Genomic DNA, 21,596 nt, shown 5'->3' with positions numbered 1-21,596 from the left:
AGCAAGTACTGATAATGCAGAGATATTTCTTACTCTAAGAGTACTATTTCATTTTTATAACTGTGTAAAAGCACTGTTTTGATTTTTAAAAATTCAATTGAGGCTGGGCACGGTGGCTCATGCCTCAGCACTTTGGCAGGCTGAGGTGGGTGGATCACCTGAGGTCAGGAGTTCGAGACCAGCTTGGCCAATATGGAGAAATCCTGCCTCCACCAAGAATACAAAAATTAGTTGGGCATGGCGGTGGGTACCCGTAGTCCCAGCTACTCAGGAGGCTGAGTCAGGAGAATTGCTTGAACCCGGGAGGAGGAGGTTGCAGTGACCCAAGATTGCACCACTGCACTCCAACCTGGGTGACAGAGTGACTCCATCTCAAAAAAAAAAAAAAAAAAAAAAGAAAAAAGAAAATAATAAGATAGCCAAAACTGTGGAATTATGTGAAACAACACCCTCACCTGTTGATTTCCTTGGACCTACACAAATGAGGTTTAAGGTAATTATTCTGCAAATGGAGAAAAGACTCCATCTGTAGTTCCTTTCGAGACAGAGGGTTCTTTTCTCCCAGTAAATACAACCCACAGCAGTTCTGTTCTGGTTCCTGCCTCCTATGGGCATGGCAGATTTTGCCTGCCTGGCATGGAACTGGCTCTTGGATTTTCCACTGCCATTTTCCCACATCAAACAGCAGCATTGCAAATCTGAGGATTTATTTTGCTTGAACAGAGAACAATCTTTTATATAGTATAAAAGCTTGGAAGCTTTTCAGGTATGAAATGAGTTTTAGCAAGTATCATTATTGATAAAATGCGTTGGCATTCTCTGAAATCCAATATGAAGGTGGTTTATAAACAAAATTCCACAGGCTTTAACTTGTGTGGGCTATAGCCATTAAGCTTGCTAAATAAAAACAATCATCCTAAGAAATTTAGTTGATACAGAGAATCAAATTTTCAAAACTAGGATCAAGACTTTTGTCCCAAAATATCAAATTCATTTCTCTAATATCCAAGATCTCTTTTAAAAATTTTGTCTTTCCTTTAAAGAAAACCCAGAAGATCATGCTTTGAAAGGTATGAGGAAAGATCAATTGATCTATTGTTTAGTGTTATGTGGGAAAAGAAAATGTGTATTTCTTTTGATGTTGAAATATACATACATCAGAGAACATTTAGAGAATACAGAAAAATAAAAAATGAAATAATATGTAATCTCACTATATGAATATTATGTTACATATCTATATATACATTAAAAGTTATAATCACCATAATATGGCCATATATTATAATTTATTAATAAATTCTGGACATTATTCTAAATTATTATCATTCAAATATATGATGTTCCACGCTCATGATTATCATATAATTGTATCACAATTTACCTCTTCATCATCTGTTTCTGAATTGCTACATTGTTCTTAAATGTTCATCATTATAGACAGTAGAGTGAATATTTTATATTTTATCTATAAATTTTTGCATCTCATAAGGACAGATCCCTGGAAGAAGCCAATAGTTGTAAATATTTTTATGGCTTTGTTACCAAATTGTTGGCTAACAAGGACATTCCTATTTATATCTTATTGAGGAGAGGGAGATGGATACCTCTTCAATGAAGAATTCTTAAAAATATGACATTTCATTTAATTTAAAATTACAATTTGATAAGAAAATATTTTGTATTTAATTTCTTTTTCTTTGTTTTTAACCAAGTTGAATGCTTGTCTTTTAATAGTATATTAAGAAGATTGACACTTTTTAAAATAATTACAAGCATTTATTTCTTTTAATTTGATTTTTATTTTTAACATTATATTCTTTTTTTGTTTTGTTTTGTTTCCATTTTTAAGACTGAGTCTCGCTCTGCCGCATAGGCTGGAGTGCAGTGGCATGATCTCGGCTCACTGCAACCTCCGCCTCCTGGGTTTAAGCAATTCTCTGCTCCAGCCTCCCAACTAGCTGGGATTACAGGCACATGCCACCACGCCTGGCTAATTTTTGTACTTTTGTATTTTTAGTAGAGACGGGGTTTTACCATCTTGGCCAGGCTGGTCCTGAACTCCTGACCTTGTGATCCACCCGCCTCAGTCTCCCAAAGTGCTGGGATTATAGGCGGACTGTGCCCAGCTATATTCAATGTTTTTAATAATTAAATGGATCATTCTCTGTTCTTATTAATATTGCTACTAAATATGTGATTTAAATTTTTCTTTCCCATTATATAAGCAAAAAATTCTATATATTATTTTCTTCTTATCTTCTTTACATTTACCTATTACATTCATCTAGAATTAACTTTATGACAAGGATGTAACATTACTCTATATAATGATGGTCAATTCAGATTTCATGAAAGTTTAATTTTAAATCTATTCAACTGCACTTTAAATAAGATTTACAAATAAAAGGTCTTCAATTAATAAAAGTCTAAAATTTTACAAACATCTTTACGCTGACTCAGTAAGCACACATACACAAAATACTTTAAAACAATTCTCTAAAATCTTGTTTTAAATGGTAGTTAAGAATCTAAACATAACACTTACAAAATAGTAAAACATAAATGACATAATTTACATAAAATATGTGATACAATTAGTGTTGCTATTATCGAGATATTTCTTGAAAGTTACTAGTAACATGTTTTAGGTTTTTGTTTTCTTGATTCAAATTATGAGTATGGAATTATATGTAAATGAAAATAATATGATTCCTTTATTTATAATAATAATGAAAATTATATGAAACCCTGTAGAAAGCCCAAAAGTTATCTATATTTTTGGCACACACACACACACACACACACACATACACTCATGCACATATACATAAATGAAAGGTGGGAGAGAAAAAAAGCTTTAAAAAACGAGTGTGCACAGGAATGAAAATTTTACCTATATGGAATACATAATAAGATATTATCATAAAGTCTAAATTGGGTCTTGGCAAACTACAGCCTGCAGGGGCCAAATCTGAGCCACATCCTGTTTTTGCAAATAATATTTTATTAAAACACAACCAGACATATTTATGGTTCATCTATGGCTGCTTTTGAGATACATAGGTGGAATTAAATAGTTGTGAGAAAGACAGTATAACCCATGAAGTCTAAAATATTTACTCACTTGGTTGGTGCTTTACAGAAAAAGCTTGCTGAACCTTTTCCTAAATGATAAAAAGTCCAAATAGCAAAAACTTCTTAGTATTAAAACAAGTTAAGCACCATCTGGTTAATTGGCCAATACATTGGTGCTACAAATATTGGTTCATAAAGTTTCCTTGTCCAGATTCCCATGTGTTTTCCATTTATGTTTCCTTCTCAGGAAAGGGCTTTATCCCATTAGAAATAACTGGGAGTTAATATATGTAGTGGGGAAAATAGCCTAGTCAAAGCATTCAAAAGCATGACTTCCTATACACATTGGGCATATTGGTAGGTGGACAAAATATTGGTCAGGTGAGCCTTTTAAAAAAAACCAACTGTTTATGTTGTGAAACTCTACTGGTGAACCCTGGAAGAAGACTGGAAGCCAGGGGAGGGCATCAAGGAGAGACTGATGATGGAACAATAACCTGCCCCCACCTGGCATGATGGATGGAAAGTTAGTGGGGTCAGGGATAGCACCTGAAGTAGTTCAGGCAAAAGACGATGAGGGTGATGATGATGAGAACCTAGGTTGTAGTCAAGGAAATAGAACAGCAGGCTCAGCAGAATGACAACCATTGGAGAAGAAAAATCATCAAGATCAGCAAAGAGAGTCTTAAAAAGTGACCTCGGACTATCTAAACATAGAGATGAGGGCCTGATGGTTGTTAATTATATCTGGTTTTATATTGATCAGTTTTGAGATACTGTGAAATCAGTGGTACATCACCTAAAATACAACCAAATCTTGATAATATCCATCTGTAATTTTTCAAACTCCTCTTCTCAGTCCATAAATCCCCTTACGGCTTCTTTAGAATAAATCTCTATTCCTTTTTATTCTTCTTGAGATATGAGATTGCTACCTAAATATCACTGAATATCTAAGCTATATTGGGATAGGAATGAGAGGGCATGTATAAATATAATGAGTACAATTAAATAAATGAATACACAAACACACACACACACACACACAAGTGAAAGATGTGAAGTGACAGAGAGAGAGCGTGAAAGACTGATGAAAAGCAGGAAAGAGAGTGAAAGTGAAGGAGAGAGAGACTTAGAGAGAAAGAAAGCAAGAGAGACTCACAGAGCAAGAGAAAAAGATGAGAGGCAGAGCCAGACAGAGTCAGAGCTAGGGAGCAAGGGGAGAAAGGGCAGACGAGAGCGAGAATATAAATGAACAAAACAGAAAAAAAGACAGAGTCAAATCGACATTATAGAAACCTAAACACAGTATGACACACACAAAGACAGAGGGACTCACACTGTGAGAGGAACACAGAGAGATACTCACACACATTCATGTAGCGATCCAAATATGAACCTGAATGAGACAATCCCTCAAGATAAGTCCTGAGTGGCTAACTGGGCCTAAACATAAAATAGAACCAATGAGCTGTTTTTTGACTAGAGGTCACACACGTTCTCTGAGTTCTCAGAAAGCTCACATACATCTGCTTAACTTTGAGTCTGAGGTGTTTTGTTTTGTTTTGTTTTGTTTTGTTTTGAGACAGGATCTCACTGTGTCACCCAGGCTGGAGTACAGTGGGGCAATCTCAGCTCACTGCAAGCCTCAACGTCTCATGCTCAAGCAATCCTCCCACCTCACCTTCCCAAGTAACTAAGACTACAGGCATGCACCACCACACCTAGGTAATTTTTTACTTTTGTAGAGATGAGGTCCCACTATGTTGCATAGGCTGGTCTTGAACCCCTGGGCTCAAGCAATCCTCCTGCCTCAGCCTCCCAAGTAACTGGGACTACAGGCATGTGCCACCATACCTACCTAATTTTTTAACTTTGTAGAGACAGGGTCTCACTATATGGCCCAGGCTGGTCTTGAACTCCTGGGCTCAAGTGATCCTCCCACCTTAAACTCCCAAAGTGCTGGGATTATAGGCATGAGCTACTGCACTGGCCTACTGTTAAGGCTTTCATAGCTAACTCTTATTGCTCATTTTTCCTGAACCAACCAATAAGCTGTGGCTTGAATTGATCAGTCAGAACTCAGCTACATCAACCAATCAAAACTCAGCAAGTTTGAGTATTTCATTTGCATAAATGAACATGATTGGAAACCTGAGCAGAACTGTTGCTATAAAAACTCAACCTTCCCTTTGTTCTCTGGAATGTACCTAAGTTTCATAACAAAGGCTGTATCTTCCAGTCTGCAAACTGTTCACTGGAATAAAGTCACTTTCTTTCAAATTCCTTTTCACATAACTTTTATTTTAAAACTTAGACAAATTCACAGAGACAGAGAGAAACTCACATTCTAAGAGAGAAAAATGCAGAGACAGAGATGTATGCACACAGATTCTCTCTTGCTCTCTCTCTCTCTCGTACACACACACACACACAGATCAAAAAAGAAAGACACAAACTAGACATACAGAGGCAAATACAAAGAAAGACATAGTGAGAGGCAAACACGCCAAAGCACACAAATAAGACTTGCGTACACATAGAAATAAAGGCACTGAGACCCACGGGTACTCAAAAACCAAAGTAGAGAAAGAGCAAGAAAGAGGACAAATTCAGAGAATGCAGGACAGGAGCAAAACCCATGTGGGCTGCTAGGTCAGGGGAAACAAAGAGAAAACATGCTTGAGTCCCCATATCAAAGTATTGTATTGTCTCATGTTAATCATCACAATAACCCTATAAAATAAGAAGCATTTTTCTCATTTTGCATAGGGAGAAATGAAGTTCAGATCCAAGGTCACATAAGATACAGACATAATTTGAACTCATTAAAATGTAAGCTCTATAAAGGCAGGGATTGTTGTCTGCTCTGTCCTCTGCTGTACCCCATGACTTACAGCGTGGCCTGCAATAGGACCTGCTACATAAGAAGTGTTCACAACATATTTATGGAAGGAAGGAAGGAAGGAAGGAAGGAAGGAAGGAAGGAAGGAAGGAAGGAAAGGAGGAACGAAGGAACGAGGGAACGAAGGTACGAGGGAAGGAACAAGAGAGGGAAGGAACAAGATGGGGAAGGATGGAGGGAGTGGTGAGGAAATCAGCTTTAAAAAGCCTCAAAAGCCCATTCTCTATTTACCCATCCTGTTCCCATGGCTTCAGTAATAGGAAGTCATCAAAACATGAGTTTCTAATTCAGTGGTTTTGTTCTTTACTCAATGAAGCTGAAAAAGTATTGGAATATTTCAATTTTATTTGTCAGATGCTTATATGTTTGCATACACACATTGAGTAAGCCACATTCAAACATGTAGAAAATGCTCATTTCATCTTCAACTACTTGAAATTCCTTTTAAAATTTAAAAGAGAACTTGCTTAGTGGCCCAGAGCTTTTAATACAGACATCCCAAGGTCTTGGATTTCAATAGATATATCCCTCTAGCGTTCAGGACCATTCATCAAATTGATGTGATGATACCAATAAAGGAGTCATATCGACTTGAACCAAAACTCTGGTTTCTTCAAAAGGTTCTTTGAGAGATGTTTTCCCAGCAGTGTCTGCTGAGCTGCTGCACAGTGAGTTGAACTGTAGGTACCTCCTACAAGGTCAAGAATTTATTTATTCATTTCCCGAAATACTCAGGCCTCTAACAATGCCCTCCTAAAAACAAAGCCCCTTTCTTCTAAAACATGTGGTTATTCCTACTCAGAGAATCTCTAACATACTCAGGCTGAATAACCTCTTTATATGCCTAAGAAAAGTGAACCTCTCAAGCTCTGTTTAAATACAGGTAATTTTATATCAACTTTAATTTTTTCATGAAACAAAAGAATGTTTGTTGATAGGTGAAGAGACAGGAAGGAAACAAATTCATAGTGAAAATGAAGAAGCAAATCATTTCTGCCTTCAGCCTTAAATAACTAACCATTTAATGCATAAAAGCATGGTCTAACTCCTAAAAGATCATCTAAAATATAAACATATGTTAGGGATTATAAGACTTATTTTTCCTAAAACCTACTCACAATTATACATATACATGTGTCACACCAACACACCTTATGTAATAATAAGAAAGACAATACATTCCAACAGTTTGCTTTCTTCACAGACACTCCAATATTATACACTGAAACAATATGGACACCAAGTCAAATGGCTATTGCAGAGTCAATAAGAAGTAACACTAAATGTGAACAGGATGTCAGAGAACTGGGGCAGAAAACAGACTTAAAAGAGATCAGACTCTCTTTTACTGAAGCAGGAAAGGAGTGGTGAGGGGAAAGAGTATGGACTTCTTTTAAGAAAGGATTTGGTATCATTTAAAATGAGTGGCCTACAAGGTCAAGACAGCACAGGTTCCAGCTGCCCCTGAAACTCTTTTCAATGTTGCCTTTAACTCAAGCCTGAGTTTGGGTAGACCATGGTTTCAGAGATGACAGCCATCAGTTTAACAAAGATTTTAAGTCACAAAAGATAGTTTGAAAAGACTTCTGTGATTTCAAGTCTTACAGCACAAAGTGGGCTTATTTCAAACTCCTCATTTTCCAGACATAATAGTACAGGGATAGGAACTGCCACTTACAGACTACTTTGAATAGCTGCTTTCTATCCTGCAGCACATGGGAGAACAGTGGAGGGAAAGCAAATGCCCCAGACCCAGAACATTCAAAGGCACCTTGTAGAGAAAGACCAGCTCCAAGAGTCTGCACGACTTGGCTCTAACTTGAATAACTGTGTTAACTCACCTAAGAAAAGGATTTGTAGATGTGAAGGGAGGCTGATTTTTCCTAGAAACTCAGAAAAACTGTCACCTGAGCTACAAATACCAGTGCTCATTAATGAAAAGTTCTGAAAAGTGCAGGGGCCCATTAGCAAGGTAATTTCCGCAGTGACCTGAATGCATCAGAGTCCCAACTCCCTGCCTGCAATGATGGAAACTTTGATTTATCCAAATTCCCTTGTTGGACTTTGTCTCCTCCAGAAACACCAACATTCTGTAGAATTTAGCTTTCCTTGCAGGTCTGAGACTAGGGAAAGATTATGTTGGTCATGAGCACACAAGTATCCCAGCAACTGGAGTTGTTCTATTTGCTACTCTCTTTTGTTTAAATATTAACAAATGTTGAGGATCTACTATGTGTCAGGCACCATTCTAGGCACTAAGGATATAATAATATATAATAGAACTTATGTAATAGTGGAGGGAAGAAGATTAAGAGAGAATAAAGAGATTATATATAAAATATGTAATGGAATTATAAGCTCTAGGAAGAAAAATAAAGCAGTGAAAGAAGCCACTTTCAAGAATAAGACAGACCTCATAATCCAGTGTCCATCTGCATTCTTCAGGCATGACTGCTCACAGCTTTCACACCACATCACTATCCTTTCATCTTCAGCAAGATGATAAGAATGCCCAGTGCTCCTTCTTTGGGCACCAGCGGTATGTGCAGATCAACATATGCAGGCCTGAAGTCCAGGAACTTTCACCCTAGTGATGTTCCTTTATCACATAGAAGTTGAGCCAGTCTTTTCCCCTGCTCTCCAGCCATTTCTGGACATGCCTGGAACTCTTCGCTTCTCTCCTCAGAAGGGTCTGTCAGTAATTAACCTTTTTGTATTCTCTTGATGCATGTATAACATCAGTCTACCCAAACTTTGGGTAGGGAGCCCATCAAGTTGGTAGGGTGACCACAACAGACATTTGTGGAGCTTGAGGTCAGAGAAGCCCACTCTAGGAGGTATTTGATGGGTTAGGGAGTGACCTATACAATATCTAGGGGAGGAACAGTCCAAGGGAGGAGAGTCCCGGTGTAGTGAAGGAAAGGCAAGGAGGCAGATAGGCTGGAGTAAACAAGGAATAAACTATGTGGGGAGCTGGGGGGTCAGGGAGATCATGGCAGAAGGAAACAGATCCCATAGAGCCATGCAGGCGATGCTGAAGAGATCTGGGTTTTCTTCCAAGTAAAACCATCAGAGGGATTTGAGTAGTAATTTCACATTTACCAATTTATATTTTAAGAGAATCATTCCAACTGCTATGGCAAGAATAGAATTTAGGGGTCAAGAGCGGAGTTAAGAAGAGGCTATTGCAAAAGTTTCTAGAGGAAGGAAGCACTTACATCTAAATAACAGTGTAATTTGTAAGGTGAGGTTTGATTATGGATATAGCTAAAGGTAGAATCTGAAAGATTTGCTCATGGATTGGATAGGACGTATGAGAGAAAGAGAAAGCTTCAAGGAAGATTCCTAATTTTTTTGTTTTGTTGTGTTTTGTTTTTTGGTTTTTGTTTAGGTTTGGTTTGGTTTTTGATTGATCACCTGGAAGAATGGAGTTGCCATTAACTAAGACAGTCAAGATGGAGACAAAGATTACATTTTGATGGAGCGGGGGTGTAAAAAGTTGGACTTTGGCTATTTTTGAGGTAAGATGTCAGATTTCTCAGTGGACACGTCAGGTAGGAATCTAGAAATCAAGGGAGAAGACAGGATTGGAGATACCAATTTGAGAGTTAAGTTGTAGATGGTATTTGCAACCAGGAGTCTATCCATGGAGTGACAATAGAGTGAAAAAAGTAAAGGTTTGAGAGTGAGTCTGGGGCATGCAAACATTTAGTCAAGAAGATCAAGGAAGGTCCAGCAATGAGGAGACTTTGAAGTCATAAACTGGCATTCTTGAGCCTGGTTTACATGAGTCCAACCTAAAGACATGTACTGATAAATTGAGTCCTGGTCCTGGAAGGCTGAAGACTACATCTTTAGTTTTGGCATATTCACTATGATAATTAAAAAATCTTGTGAGGCTTCTTCCAGAGAGCACCCCCTATTGTAGTCAACCTGTTTCTATTGGAGTTAAATCATTAATCATCCTATCACTTCTGGATGTAATTGTTATTACATTCCTTATATAGATGAAAGAACAAGAACTAGCCCAAGATCACAAAGCTCATAAGACATGGTTGTTGGTTAGGCTTAAATTTCAGGCTCCCCAACTCCAAGGGGCAAACAAATTAATTCAATGAATCCCCTTATGTCACATGGCAAATTAATAGAAAAGTTGTAATCAAATCCTTGATCTTCTCAATTCATTGTGTTTTCCCCCCACTGGGAAAAATGATGTGATCATGGAGAATTCTAGTAGGCTATCATTTGCTGAATATTCTTGTATTTCCTGACAAGCCCTCACTGCAGAGCAAAGATTAACCATTCCTGACCTTCACTTTATGTGTCCATAGCAAGAGAGTTCAGGAATAGACAATTTAAGGAATAGGCAATGTAGAAAATAGCAAATGAATACTCAAAGAAATAATCCTGGACATAAGTTTTTAAATGTTAAATTAATATCAAATGTGGGAAAATCCTACTAACATACCACATCTACAATAAGAATACAGAATCTAAGAGGAGACATGCATAATATTTTTAGGGTTTCTGGTTTTTTTAGTCTTTTTGTGACAAGTCACCATAAAATTGTTAATATTTTATTATTAAAGTTTTATTTTAAAATAATCATGATCTATTTATATGGAATTTAAAAATCAGTATTACATAATTTTTATTAGTCAAAGACCAATTAGTTTTCAATACCTACAAAATTACTCTAATTTCATAAATACATTCTACAAAATTACTCTAATTTTGTTAATACATTCATGTAAAACATTACTAATTTTTTTTTTTGAGACAAGGTCTTGCTCTGTCACCCAAGCTGCTGGAGGGCAGTGATGAAATCACAGCTCACTGCAGCTTCAAACTTCTGGGCGCAAATAATCCTGCCACCTCAGCCTCCCCCCTAGCATGGACTGCTACTGGCATACATCCCCACCCCTGGCTTTTTTTTTTTTTTTTTTTGTAGAGATGGGACTCTCACTGTGTTGTCTAAATTGATCTCAAACTTCTGGCCTCAAGCAATCCTCCTGCCTTGGTTTCCCAAAGTGCTGGGATTACAGGCATGAGCCACTGCACTCAACCTACCTTTTGTTTAAAAACCTTCCATTTGTATTTGGCTTCCTCATTTACAGTTTTTCACATATATCTCATAACTGGATTATGAGAATCAAGGGTCAATTAGAAGAAGTAGGTATTGTTACTTATTTTATATAAAGAGAAGAATTATGGCTTAAAGAAGAGGAGTGAGCAACTGAAAGTCAAACAACAGGAGGTTGAAATTGAGCCTATGTCACTAGATTCCATAGCCAATGCACTATCAGACGGATTCCTACATAAAGCTAAATTTCTTGGGAAATTTTACAAAGAAGGGATATATGTATCCTCAATGGAATTAGCATAAATAGCATAAAGGACAGATAGAAAAAGACGTGTATATTTTACATGCACTGCTACCTATGAAATGTGAATCATTAGCTATTAAAATTAGCACTTATAAAAAGCCTTTAATATATACACATGGTTCTAAAACACCCAAAAATATTCACAAATTCCTGTGCAATTCCACTAGCATTTAGGCTGCTAGCAGCTATTTATGTTATCCCCTTGTATTTCTACATTTACAGTTTCTAAGCAGAAAAGAGTTTCTGGCACCTTACCAACTTTTCTAAATGCTTTTGTATCTATTATGAAAACGTAAATATATCTTTGACTTATTTAAGGAAAACCGGGTTTTAAAAGAGAGATTACTTTCTCAACCATATAATAATATGCTTCAAATACTTAGGGAATGAAATAATAAAAAATACATAAATATCTTTAAGTAACTAGATCTTACAGGCAAAATCAATTGTTTTGAAAGCTACAGAGAATTGTAATGAAACTATGTCAGAATATCTTGATAACAATTATAGTTTACATTAATTTTAAAATACTAGTTTTAAAAAGTTACTAAGATATGGTGGGAAAAGTTTTCCAAAAGTTAATACTTTAATAGATTACATCTTTTACAGGACACGAAAAGGAGGAAACATGATAAGACACTCATAGGAACTAAGAAAATGAAAATATGATGAAAGAGCAAATGTTTTTAATACTCCCATTTTCAATAGAGAAAAAAGAATAAATAGAATGCACTTAACCAGGCACAAGGTAAAGCCAAGATTTTAGCCTATGACTGTCTTTGGTCCCACTCAAAAAGTAACTGGCAAAACAAATGAACAAACAAGCAAGTTCAAGATACCAAGATCAAGTTAGCATCATTCGATCTCTCCTATTGGAATCTTATTCTCTGGCACTACTGAATCTTCTTCATTCCCAAATCATATCTAGATACGACAAAGAAAACTCTTGAAGGAACGATAGATTCTTTTGGAGAAAAGAAAGCAGGTTTCCTTTCAAACTGAAACACTCTCACACTGCCATAAATTGCTTCTTGTGTTACAAAATTTTCATCTTGTCAGCCTCAGAAAAACAAAACAAAATAATAATTTAAAAATAACCTGTAAACTCTTAGGGGCTCACTGCAGGATTGTCTAAGCATTACTCATGAAAAATTTAACACAATTTGTATAGTTTAAAAATGAATAAAAAATATTTATTGAATACACTGGTACTTTAAAAGAGCTCCCGTTTTATAATGGGAGACAAGTGTAAGACATTTTGTCAAATTTCAATATTCTTTACCAAAAGTATTCAGAATCATAAAGATGTTTTCTGGCTCCCAGGGAATTTCTTAGCTTTTAAGAAAACAAAACAAGGGAGAGGGATATAATTTTTAGAAAATACATTACTAATAAGTATAGACTATGCCTTGAGAATGTCAAAATGTGGGTGTTCTACAATGACATATATAGACAAATTACATAGCCTAAATGTCAAACTACAAATAGTAGCTTGAAAAATAAGCATCATACATGAATCACACTGTAGGTCCTTGTTTTGCTAATTAGGTCCCGTTTTTTGTACTATTTGAGCTTCAGCTTCCTACATCCAATTGCCTATTTAACTTCTTCATCTGGATGTCCAATATATCAAACTTAACAGATCTAAAAAATTAATTTTAATTCCTTGAATCTCAGTTTTCTTTATCTCAGAAAATAGTTCATAATTTCCCTAGATGTTTGAGCCAAAACCTGGGACTTATCCTCGATTCTACCCATTCCTTCACTTCCTATCCTTGATCTAACAAGTCTTGTTAGCTTTCCTTCAAAATAGATCCCAAACTGGTATACTTTTTTCCCCAGTTTTTCCTTCATCTTTTTTCAACTACCCTGATAGGAATAAAATCCAAGTTTCTCCTTCAAGATTACAAAGATTCAAGCCCTACAAGATCTTGTCAATGGATTTACCGGCACACCCTCCTTCTCTTCAAACATTCAGGTGGTGTTTTCTGTGGGCCTCTTCCTTTTCAGTTTCTTCTGTCATGACTGCCACCTCCCAGCTTTTCTGTTCCTGGATCCCACTTGTCATATCAGGTCCTCAGCTCATAGATTACTATTTTTGTGAAGTCTTTTCTGACCACCCAGTCTAATTGGCAATGTCCTACTCCCACAGCCCATTATTCTCCATCACTGCATCCTGTTTTGTTTCTTCATAACACTTGCCATTGTCTGTAATTACTTTTCCTCTGTGTTTGCTGGGTTTATTTTCTCTCCCCCTCATCAAAGAGAGTATAAATTCCATGAGAGAAGCAGTTTGATTTGTCCTGCGTGTCCCTGTATATCTAATCCTATAATATTACTTGAATGAATGAATGAATGAATGAATGAGTAAATGAATATGTTACATATAAGGTGCTATCCCTAGATATATCCCTAGATATGGCTAACTGTTGACTGTGTTAGGAAGAATTATTTATATAAGACAAACTCTGCAGCAAGACTCCCCAGGAAGATTACTGATGTCTACAGTTCCAACACATTCCTCACCAATCAATGTTAAAGACAACATTAATATTAATACAGAACTAGACCCAATCAGATTGTACGATGGTGCTTTAGTAACCTAGAAAACTTGGTAGATTAAAAGTGAGGGAGAGCTGCTTTCCTAGTCTCAGGGGAAGAGAAGAACAACTTCATCTCACCATGACTAACAGGAGTCAGTCTCTTTTTCTGGATAACGCTGCTGCCAGCAGTTTTAAAGAAGTACATCTAATATTTATGCCAAAATAACTTTTGTAACTGGAGTTGCGAAAAAGAAAAGCAGTGAGGGATGGGGTGCATGTTTGAGAGACGGGAATGGATAAATGCTTCTGGCCAGAGAAAACCAACCCTAGGGAGTCTTTGTGCAGCTACACATAAACATTCAACTCACACTGTGACTTCTGCCTGCAGGTAAATTTCCTTTGGAATATGCTACTTACCCTGAGATTGTCAACAAATCTGAATCTGTTTTAAAAACACATGGTTTTGCTTTCTTTTAAATAACTGTCTGTGGGGCTTCAAACCATGGCTTATGAGACATTCCATTTTAATTCTTTGAAGGTGAGGACCAGGACCATGTCATGTGTTCATTCTCTGGCTCTACCTGAATCCACTGATGTGCTGGCTGTGCAGCAGAAACTGTGCCTTCCTTTCAAGGGAATGTCATTGAAAGGAATATTGGACAGCAAAAATGTAAGATCTCCTTGAAGGGAAAAGATGTCATAACAGAATGACTTTCTCCTTTTCCTAATTTTTAATGCCAAGAACAGCTTGTACTCATTTTGTGTGAGGTCAACAAAGGGGATTAGCTAGTACAATGCTTCTCTGCTTAAAAAAAAATGTTAAGTTTTCCTTTGGGTAAAGATATATATATTTCCTTCTTTCTTCCTCAGTTTGCATTCAGGTAAGCATTTGCAGATTATTTCATAAACATCATTTTTTCTTCAAAGAGATTTAGTCAAAAATTAAAATTAAAAATTAAATTATTATTATTTTTTGAGTCAGAGTCTTGCTCTGTCACCCAGGCTGGAGTACAGTGGCACAATCTCGGCTCACACAACCTCCATCTCATGGGTTTAAGCAATTCTCCTGCCTCAGCCTCCTGGGTAGCTGGGATTACAGGTGGTTGCCACCATGCCCGGCTAATTTTTGTATTTTTAGTAGAGATAATTTCCCCATATTGTATTTTTGTATTTAAATAATATTAATTTTGTATTTTTAGTAGAGATGGTTTCCCCATATTGACCAGGCTGACCTCAAACTCCTGACCTCAAGTGATCTGCCCACCTTGGCCTCCCAAAGTGCTGGGATTACAGGCATGAATCACCATGCCCACCCCTAAAAATTAAATTAATTAAAAAGCAATCAGGTATTCTGTTTTCAATGCTCAGTTCTAATTCTCTGAAGCTATAATCTTTTCTCCAAATCAGTGCAATACAGATTCAGAGAGTTAAAAAGAATATTTCATTTCATTAAAAAATTTAAAGGAAAACACTGAGAAAAGATTTGTAACCAATATGAAAAACTATTAATATCTTTATTATATGAAGTGGAAGTTCAAATGGATAAGGTAAAACATTATGTACCAAAGAAATAAATGAGTACAAGACACAAAAGAGATATTTTTAAAAGGGAAATACAGCTGGAAAACTCTCCCGCCTTGCCAGCAATCTTAACAGAGCACATTAATATATGTTTGTGTCTAGTCTATACAATTATAAACAAAAGTAAATACTCAAATTTACTGCTCTAATTAAAAACCACTGAGGCATCCTTTGTTCAAACAAAGTATTATTGAGGTGCTCAGGAAATTGGGTTTAATTCATGATATTTGAAAGGGTGGGCCTTGGAAATTGGCCTGCTTTTACTCTGACTCACCATGTTTCAGGAACTTTTGAGGGAGCTTAAAAGAGCTTCTAATTTTCCAAGAAGCACAACTGGAAAACCACTATTTTTAATAACACCCAGTACTGACAGACACTGTGCAACAGGCATACTCCTACAATGTGCATGAGATTCTAAATCACTTCAACCACTGTGAAGAGCAATTTAGAAATATTTTCTAAAAATCGCAGAAGCATCCATATACTTTGGCTATTTACATTCACTTCTGAAAACCTAAATTAGCTCAATTGCATGAAGACACTAAATGCAGCATTATTTAAGTTGGTAAATTTTAGAAATAAGTAAATCCATGTATTCAACCATTCGATAAATATTTACTGATCAATGACATTACACAAACTAATGTCACCATTAATGGCTGACAGGAAACAGGAATGGTGGAGCATGTGGTTTAGAAAACAGATGAGCTTCACTAGGTAGCACCTACTGTATTCTGTACTAAAGTCATGAAATCTCATCTGAAGGTGACCTTAATCTTACTGGAGGGCATTAATTCCCTAAATTAACCTACTCCAGATATCACATTACCAAAAAGTACAACGAAAACTAGAAGAGAAAATATGTGAGGTTATGGCATTCTAAGTGTATTACTGGGGTTCTTTAGGTTAAGACTACATCCCTTATCTGAAGTAAGGTCTCCTTGAAGAGAAAAAATTCAAAAAATGTAAAACAATTATCTGAAACTCTTTGTCTTGGCTATGAATCTATGGAATCTATAGTTATTTGAAGCACTCCAGACAAAAAATGAGTAAGAATGGCTTCTGCCACACGGAGGTGGGTCAGAAGCTCGACTGGAGGTTTCTCCTTGGTAAACTCCAAGCTCAAAATAAATCAAAGCAATTTGTACATCAGATTATCCAATTTCACATTTTTTTGTGTGTCCATCTTCCCTATGTAATCTCGTATCTTTAAAAAGTCTTATTTAAATGCCTCCAACCTAGTGTCAGCTGTGCTCTGGGTAACTGAAAAATTACATGTCCAGATTTTAGCCAAAGAGAAGAAGAGAAGATATCCCAGCACACCATTCATGCCTTAAGTAGGTGTGATGATGGCAGAGGTGATAAGTGAGAGATCCTCTAGTCTAGGAAAGGTGGGTCTCAAAGACCAAGGTTCTGTTGCCCCACCCCACGCAGGGCAATATCCTACTCTACTGTCATTCTTGAAGGGGCCGATGCGGATTTTATTTGTAAAATAATCAGATAACTAAAGATGAATTATTTATAATAATAAATAATAAAATAATATAATTAAAGAATTAAATAAATTTGATTAAAGAAAGTCACTTCTTTATAGTCTCAAGAATGTTTAGAAAATCATAAAGTTAAAGAAGAAGCATTTAGAGATATAAATGAAACCAGGAAACAGAAAATAACTTCTGAGGGCAAAAAAAAAATGAACCGATAAAGATAAACTTCAGGCTATTGCAACTGTCTCTGCTTCTCTATTTTTCAGATGGTGGCAGTTGATCAAAAGAATGTGGAAATGACTTCTTCAGGTAAGGAGACAAGTGCAAATCAAAGCAATATGAGGTGTTTTTTTTTTTAATTTAAAGTAAAACAAAAAAAAAAGTCCTAATATAATCACTTACTCAAAAGAAAAAATAGAAAATAAATTATAATCAGTGTCAGTGGTCAGTAGTTATTTTTTTAAAGAACAGCATTTTAAAAGATTATTTTAACCTTAGAATAATTGCTTTCTGTAAACATAGCATGAATCTAATTTCATAATCTGCTGCATGTTATGTTTATAGAAATTTTAATTAGTCTAAACACAAAGTCTTTGGGTCTGTCCTATCTTGCTACAGTAAAAAGCACATTAGTACATTCTTGGATAGCTGTCTGTTTATTTTCTTTCACTTGTCTTATTTTATCTTGGGGTATTGCATGCATCTTTGTAAGTCAGCTAAACTATGTTCTGAAAGAAGGTGAGAGACAGGACTAGCTGTATTTCCTAGGCTAACTAAGAATTCCTAAGCCTAGCTGGGGAAGGTGACTGCACCCACCTTTAAACACCGGGCTTGTCACTCAGCTCACACCTGAACAAGCAAGTAGTAAAGAGAGCTCACTAAAATACCAATTAGGCTAAAAGCAGGTGGTAAAGAAATAGTCAATCATCTATTGCCTGAGAGCACAGAGGGAGGGACAAAGATCTGGATAAAATCCCAGGCATTCGAGCTGGCAGTGGCAACCTGCTTTGGGTCCCCTCTTGTATGGGAGCTCTGTTTCACTCTATTAAATCTTGCAACTGCACACTCTTCTGGTCCGCGTTTATTCCGACTCAAACTGAGTTTTCGCTCACCATCCACCACTGGTGGTTGCCGCAGTGGCAGACCCGCTGCTGACTTCTACCCCTCTGGATCCCGCAGGGTGTCTGCTGTGCTTCTAATCTAGCAAGGTGCCCACTGCTGCTCCCCATGGGGCTAGAGGCTCACCATTGTTTCTGCGCTGCTAAGTGCCGGGGTTCGTCCTAATTGAGCTGAACACTAGTCGCTGGGTTCCAGGGTTCTCTTCCATGACCCATGGCTTCTAATAGAGCTATGACACCCACTGCATGGCCCAGAGTTCCATTCCTTGGAATCTGTGAAGCCAAGAACCCCAGGTGAGAGAACACAAGGCTTGCCACCATCTTGGGAGCAGCCTGCCACCGTCTTGGGAGCTCTAAGAACAAAGACCCACCAGTAACAAAGGTAGAGTATAAACAAAGAAATAAAAATAACTTTTTCTATCTTAATACTTATTCTTTCTGACATATTTTTTTCTGATAATGATTACACCTACCGTAGATTGTTTGCAAAGGTAGCGACAAAGTTCTCCAATATACTGAAACACAGTCACATCATACTTCTTGCAGTCATTCCAAAACTGGCTTGCTGAGAATTTCTTCTTTAACACACAAGTGGCACCTATAAGAAAAGACAAAAACAGGCACTAGGGAAAAAAATTCAAGGGCAGAATGAACATAAAACATAAATTATGTTTTTCTGTCTAGAATATGTTTGCTCATTTTAAAACTTTAATAACTCATCGTCAGTAATTTGTATCAAACTCATTTGGAAACACTGATTTTATTGTCCAAAAACTCTGTTAAAAATATTGTAATTCTATATTTTTTAATTCTATTTTTTATTCTATATTTTTGTAATTCTATATGCTTTTTGCAATACACAGGACAAAAGCAACAGTCAAAATAAGTAAAAGAGTTAAAGTATTAGAGCATCGCTATTGATAAGAGTCATCCTTCTTCATAGAAGCCAAGAATATTCATTTACTTTTGAATTTGAATGTATACATATTATTCATTTTTAAAACTTTAAAGCAGTCTCAACATATCTTGCAGTCAACTGTTAGTAAGGTTGAATTGGCAAGATAGTACTAACAAAACAGTTCTTAAATGACTGCAGAACCTAGTTTTCACAACAATGTATGTCCAGTGAAGATTTTAATGTCTTGACCTTCATCTTTATTTATGGTGGATATTGATAATATTCTAAATATTCTATTCTAAAAATTACAGCATTTTAGACAAATACAAGTAGCAAATGATCTCCACTGTTTGTATATTATGTGACGTCTAGAAACTGACACATAATCTTGCATGTTTATGAATGGAATCTACTGAGTCACGAGCTCTACCAACTAATTTATTGAGTGTCTATGGCAGATTGTTTGCAAAGATGGCCTCAGCAATTTCTTCAAGGCTCTTACTTTTGCAATGTATATTTGCTCCTTCTCCCTTCAAGAGGTGGCTTCTATTTCTCCTGGAATCTTGAATCTAGGCTGGCCCATGACTTGCTCTGATCGATGGAATGAAGGTGAAATAACCTATGTGACTTTCCAGAGTAGGCCTTAAGTATGCAGCTTCCATACTCACTCCCTTGGAACATTTCTACACCATTTGAGGAATCTGGGGCTAGATTGTTTGAGGGTGAGTGACCACAAGGAGGGAGAAGCCCAGCCAATAGCCAGCTCCAGCTACATGGCCAAATCCTCAGAAAACTGTTCTTTTCACCTCAGGAAAACACTGAATATGCCATAAAATTGTGTGGTTTTTTAAAATAAATATTGTTATAATAAAATAATATGCATATAATCACTCTAAATTCTACCAATAAAGCTTCAAATGTTAATAAACACTTGTTCTAATTATTAGGCATTTTGAAAACTTACCAAAAAGAAAATAAAGCCTTACCCAACTCAACACATCCAGAAATTCCCAGGATAGCTGCTGAACTATGATACAGAGGAAGGGTTATATAAACAATGTCATCAGCAGTACAACCAAAAGCCCACAGGACAGCAGAACCCCTCAAAGCCTGCAGCTGACTAATCACAGCTGCTTTTGGTAGACCTGGAAGAAAAGAAAAGAACGGGAAACATATATACACACATACACACATATACATATGCATACATATTCATATAACTAGAAAGGAAGTAATAGAAAGGAAGATGATGCTGATAACAACTACACTAGCAATTGACACAAAATATATCATAGTCTATCTGCTTTGTAAAAGAGGCCATTCTGACTTTAGCAACGCTCCTTTGACAGGTTGCTAAGTAGGACTGTATCTCAAACACTATGTAATTTTATAGTTGGCCTTTCTGTATAGATCTAAGATTCTAGAAATTAATTACAGTGGTAGCACACATTTGGTTTCAGTAGCTATCTGATAAAGAGTATTTGGGAGGTAAGTTTTTGTGAGTCCTCATGTGTCTGAATATGTCTTTTTTTTCCACCCATACACTTGAATGGCTGCTTGTAAAGAATTCTAGGTAAGAAATTATTTTTATGCAGGACTTTGAAGGCATTGCTCTATAATCTTCTGACTTCCATTATATATGTTGAGCAATTATCAGTCTTTCTGATTTCTTATGCTTTGGATGCAACATGGTATTTCTATTATTTCATTTTTGGAATCTTCTATTAGTTTTCAGTAGTCTATAATATCATGATGACTTGTACTGGGACCAGTCTCATCTATCCATTTCGCTGGGAAATTTGTAGACCTTTTCAGTCTGACAACTCAGGTCTTACAGTTCTAGATATTTTTGAATTTGAAAAAAAAAAAAAATTCACATCCCCTTCTTCTTGTTCCTTCATTATTTCTGGTTTTTTTTTTCCCCCATTGCTTTTTTTGGTTACATTTATTTGTGTGTTCATCCTTTCATCTTTAGAACTCTTGATTTTTTTAAAAATAGCCCGCCTGGACAGAATCACTAATTTCCTAATCTTGTCTATCCTATTTTTCTACTCTTACCTTTTGCTTCACTTTTTGAGAGATTTATTTTCCAACACTTGTGTTCCCTGAATATTCCTCTTTTTGTAGTATGTTATTTTTATATTATTGACCCTTTTTGTCCCCATCTTTCAGAATATTAGCAATAACAATTTTTTGAAAATTTCTCCTCTCTATCTTGTCAGTTTTCTCCAACATCCTTTTTATCTTTGGTTTGTATTGGTCTCAATCTAATCTAGAATATATTCAGGAGGATTTTTTCAAATATCTGGAGACTATTGACTATCAGTTTATGTTTAAAAGTGCAGACACAAAAACACAAAATAAACAAGCAAAACATTAACTAGAATCTCTGTGCCTGAAGAACACGTATTTACTAGTTGGTTTCACTGTCCAGAACATTCTGTTGGGGGAATCCATCATGATCAGTGTCTTTCAATTTTTACACATGGGCTATTCAGATTCCTCAGACAAGAATCTTAATGATTAAAACAGTCAAGTGTTAAAAGAAGTTACATATATTAAAGAGAACTTATATATATATGTATACACATATACATAT

The 21,596-nt window shown here is 36.2% G+C and overlaps 1 protein-coding gene across 2 annotated transcripts in view; it reads right to left on the bottom strand.

Annotated features, from left to right (window-relative positions):
• Positions 1-21,596, bottom strand: part of SLC27A6 (solute carrier family 27 member 6) — a 62,257-nt gene that overhangs the window by 24,808 nt on the left and 15,853 nt on the right. For both annotated transcript variants that reach the window (XM_015140690.3, XM_028849704.2), the window contains exons 3-4: positions 19,984-20,142; positions 18,573-18,697 (exon numbers count right to left, since the gene is read on the bottom strand). In XM_015140690.3, coding sequence (XP_014996176.3) covers positions 18,573-18,697; positions 19,984-20,142 — 284 coding nt within the window. The remainder of the gene's footprint in view (positions 1-18,572; positions 18,698-19,983; positions 20,143-21,596) is intronic.

The sequence above is a fragment of the Macaca mulatta genome, chromosome 6 (assembly GCF_049350105.2).
Source record: "Macaca mulatta isolate MMU2019108-1 chromosome 6, T2T-MMU8v2.0, whole genome shotgun sequence".
Classification (NCBI taxonomy): Eukaryota; Metazoa; Chordata; class Mammalia; order Primates; family Cercopithecidae; genus Macaca; species Macaca mulatta.
The sequence above is the reverse complement of the archived record's forward strand: the minus strand, read 5'-3'. Positions and strand labels throughout refer to the sequence as shown.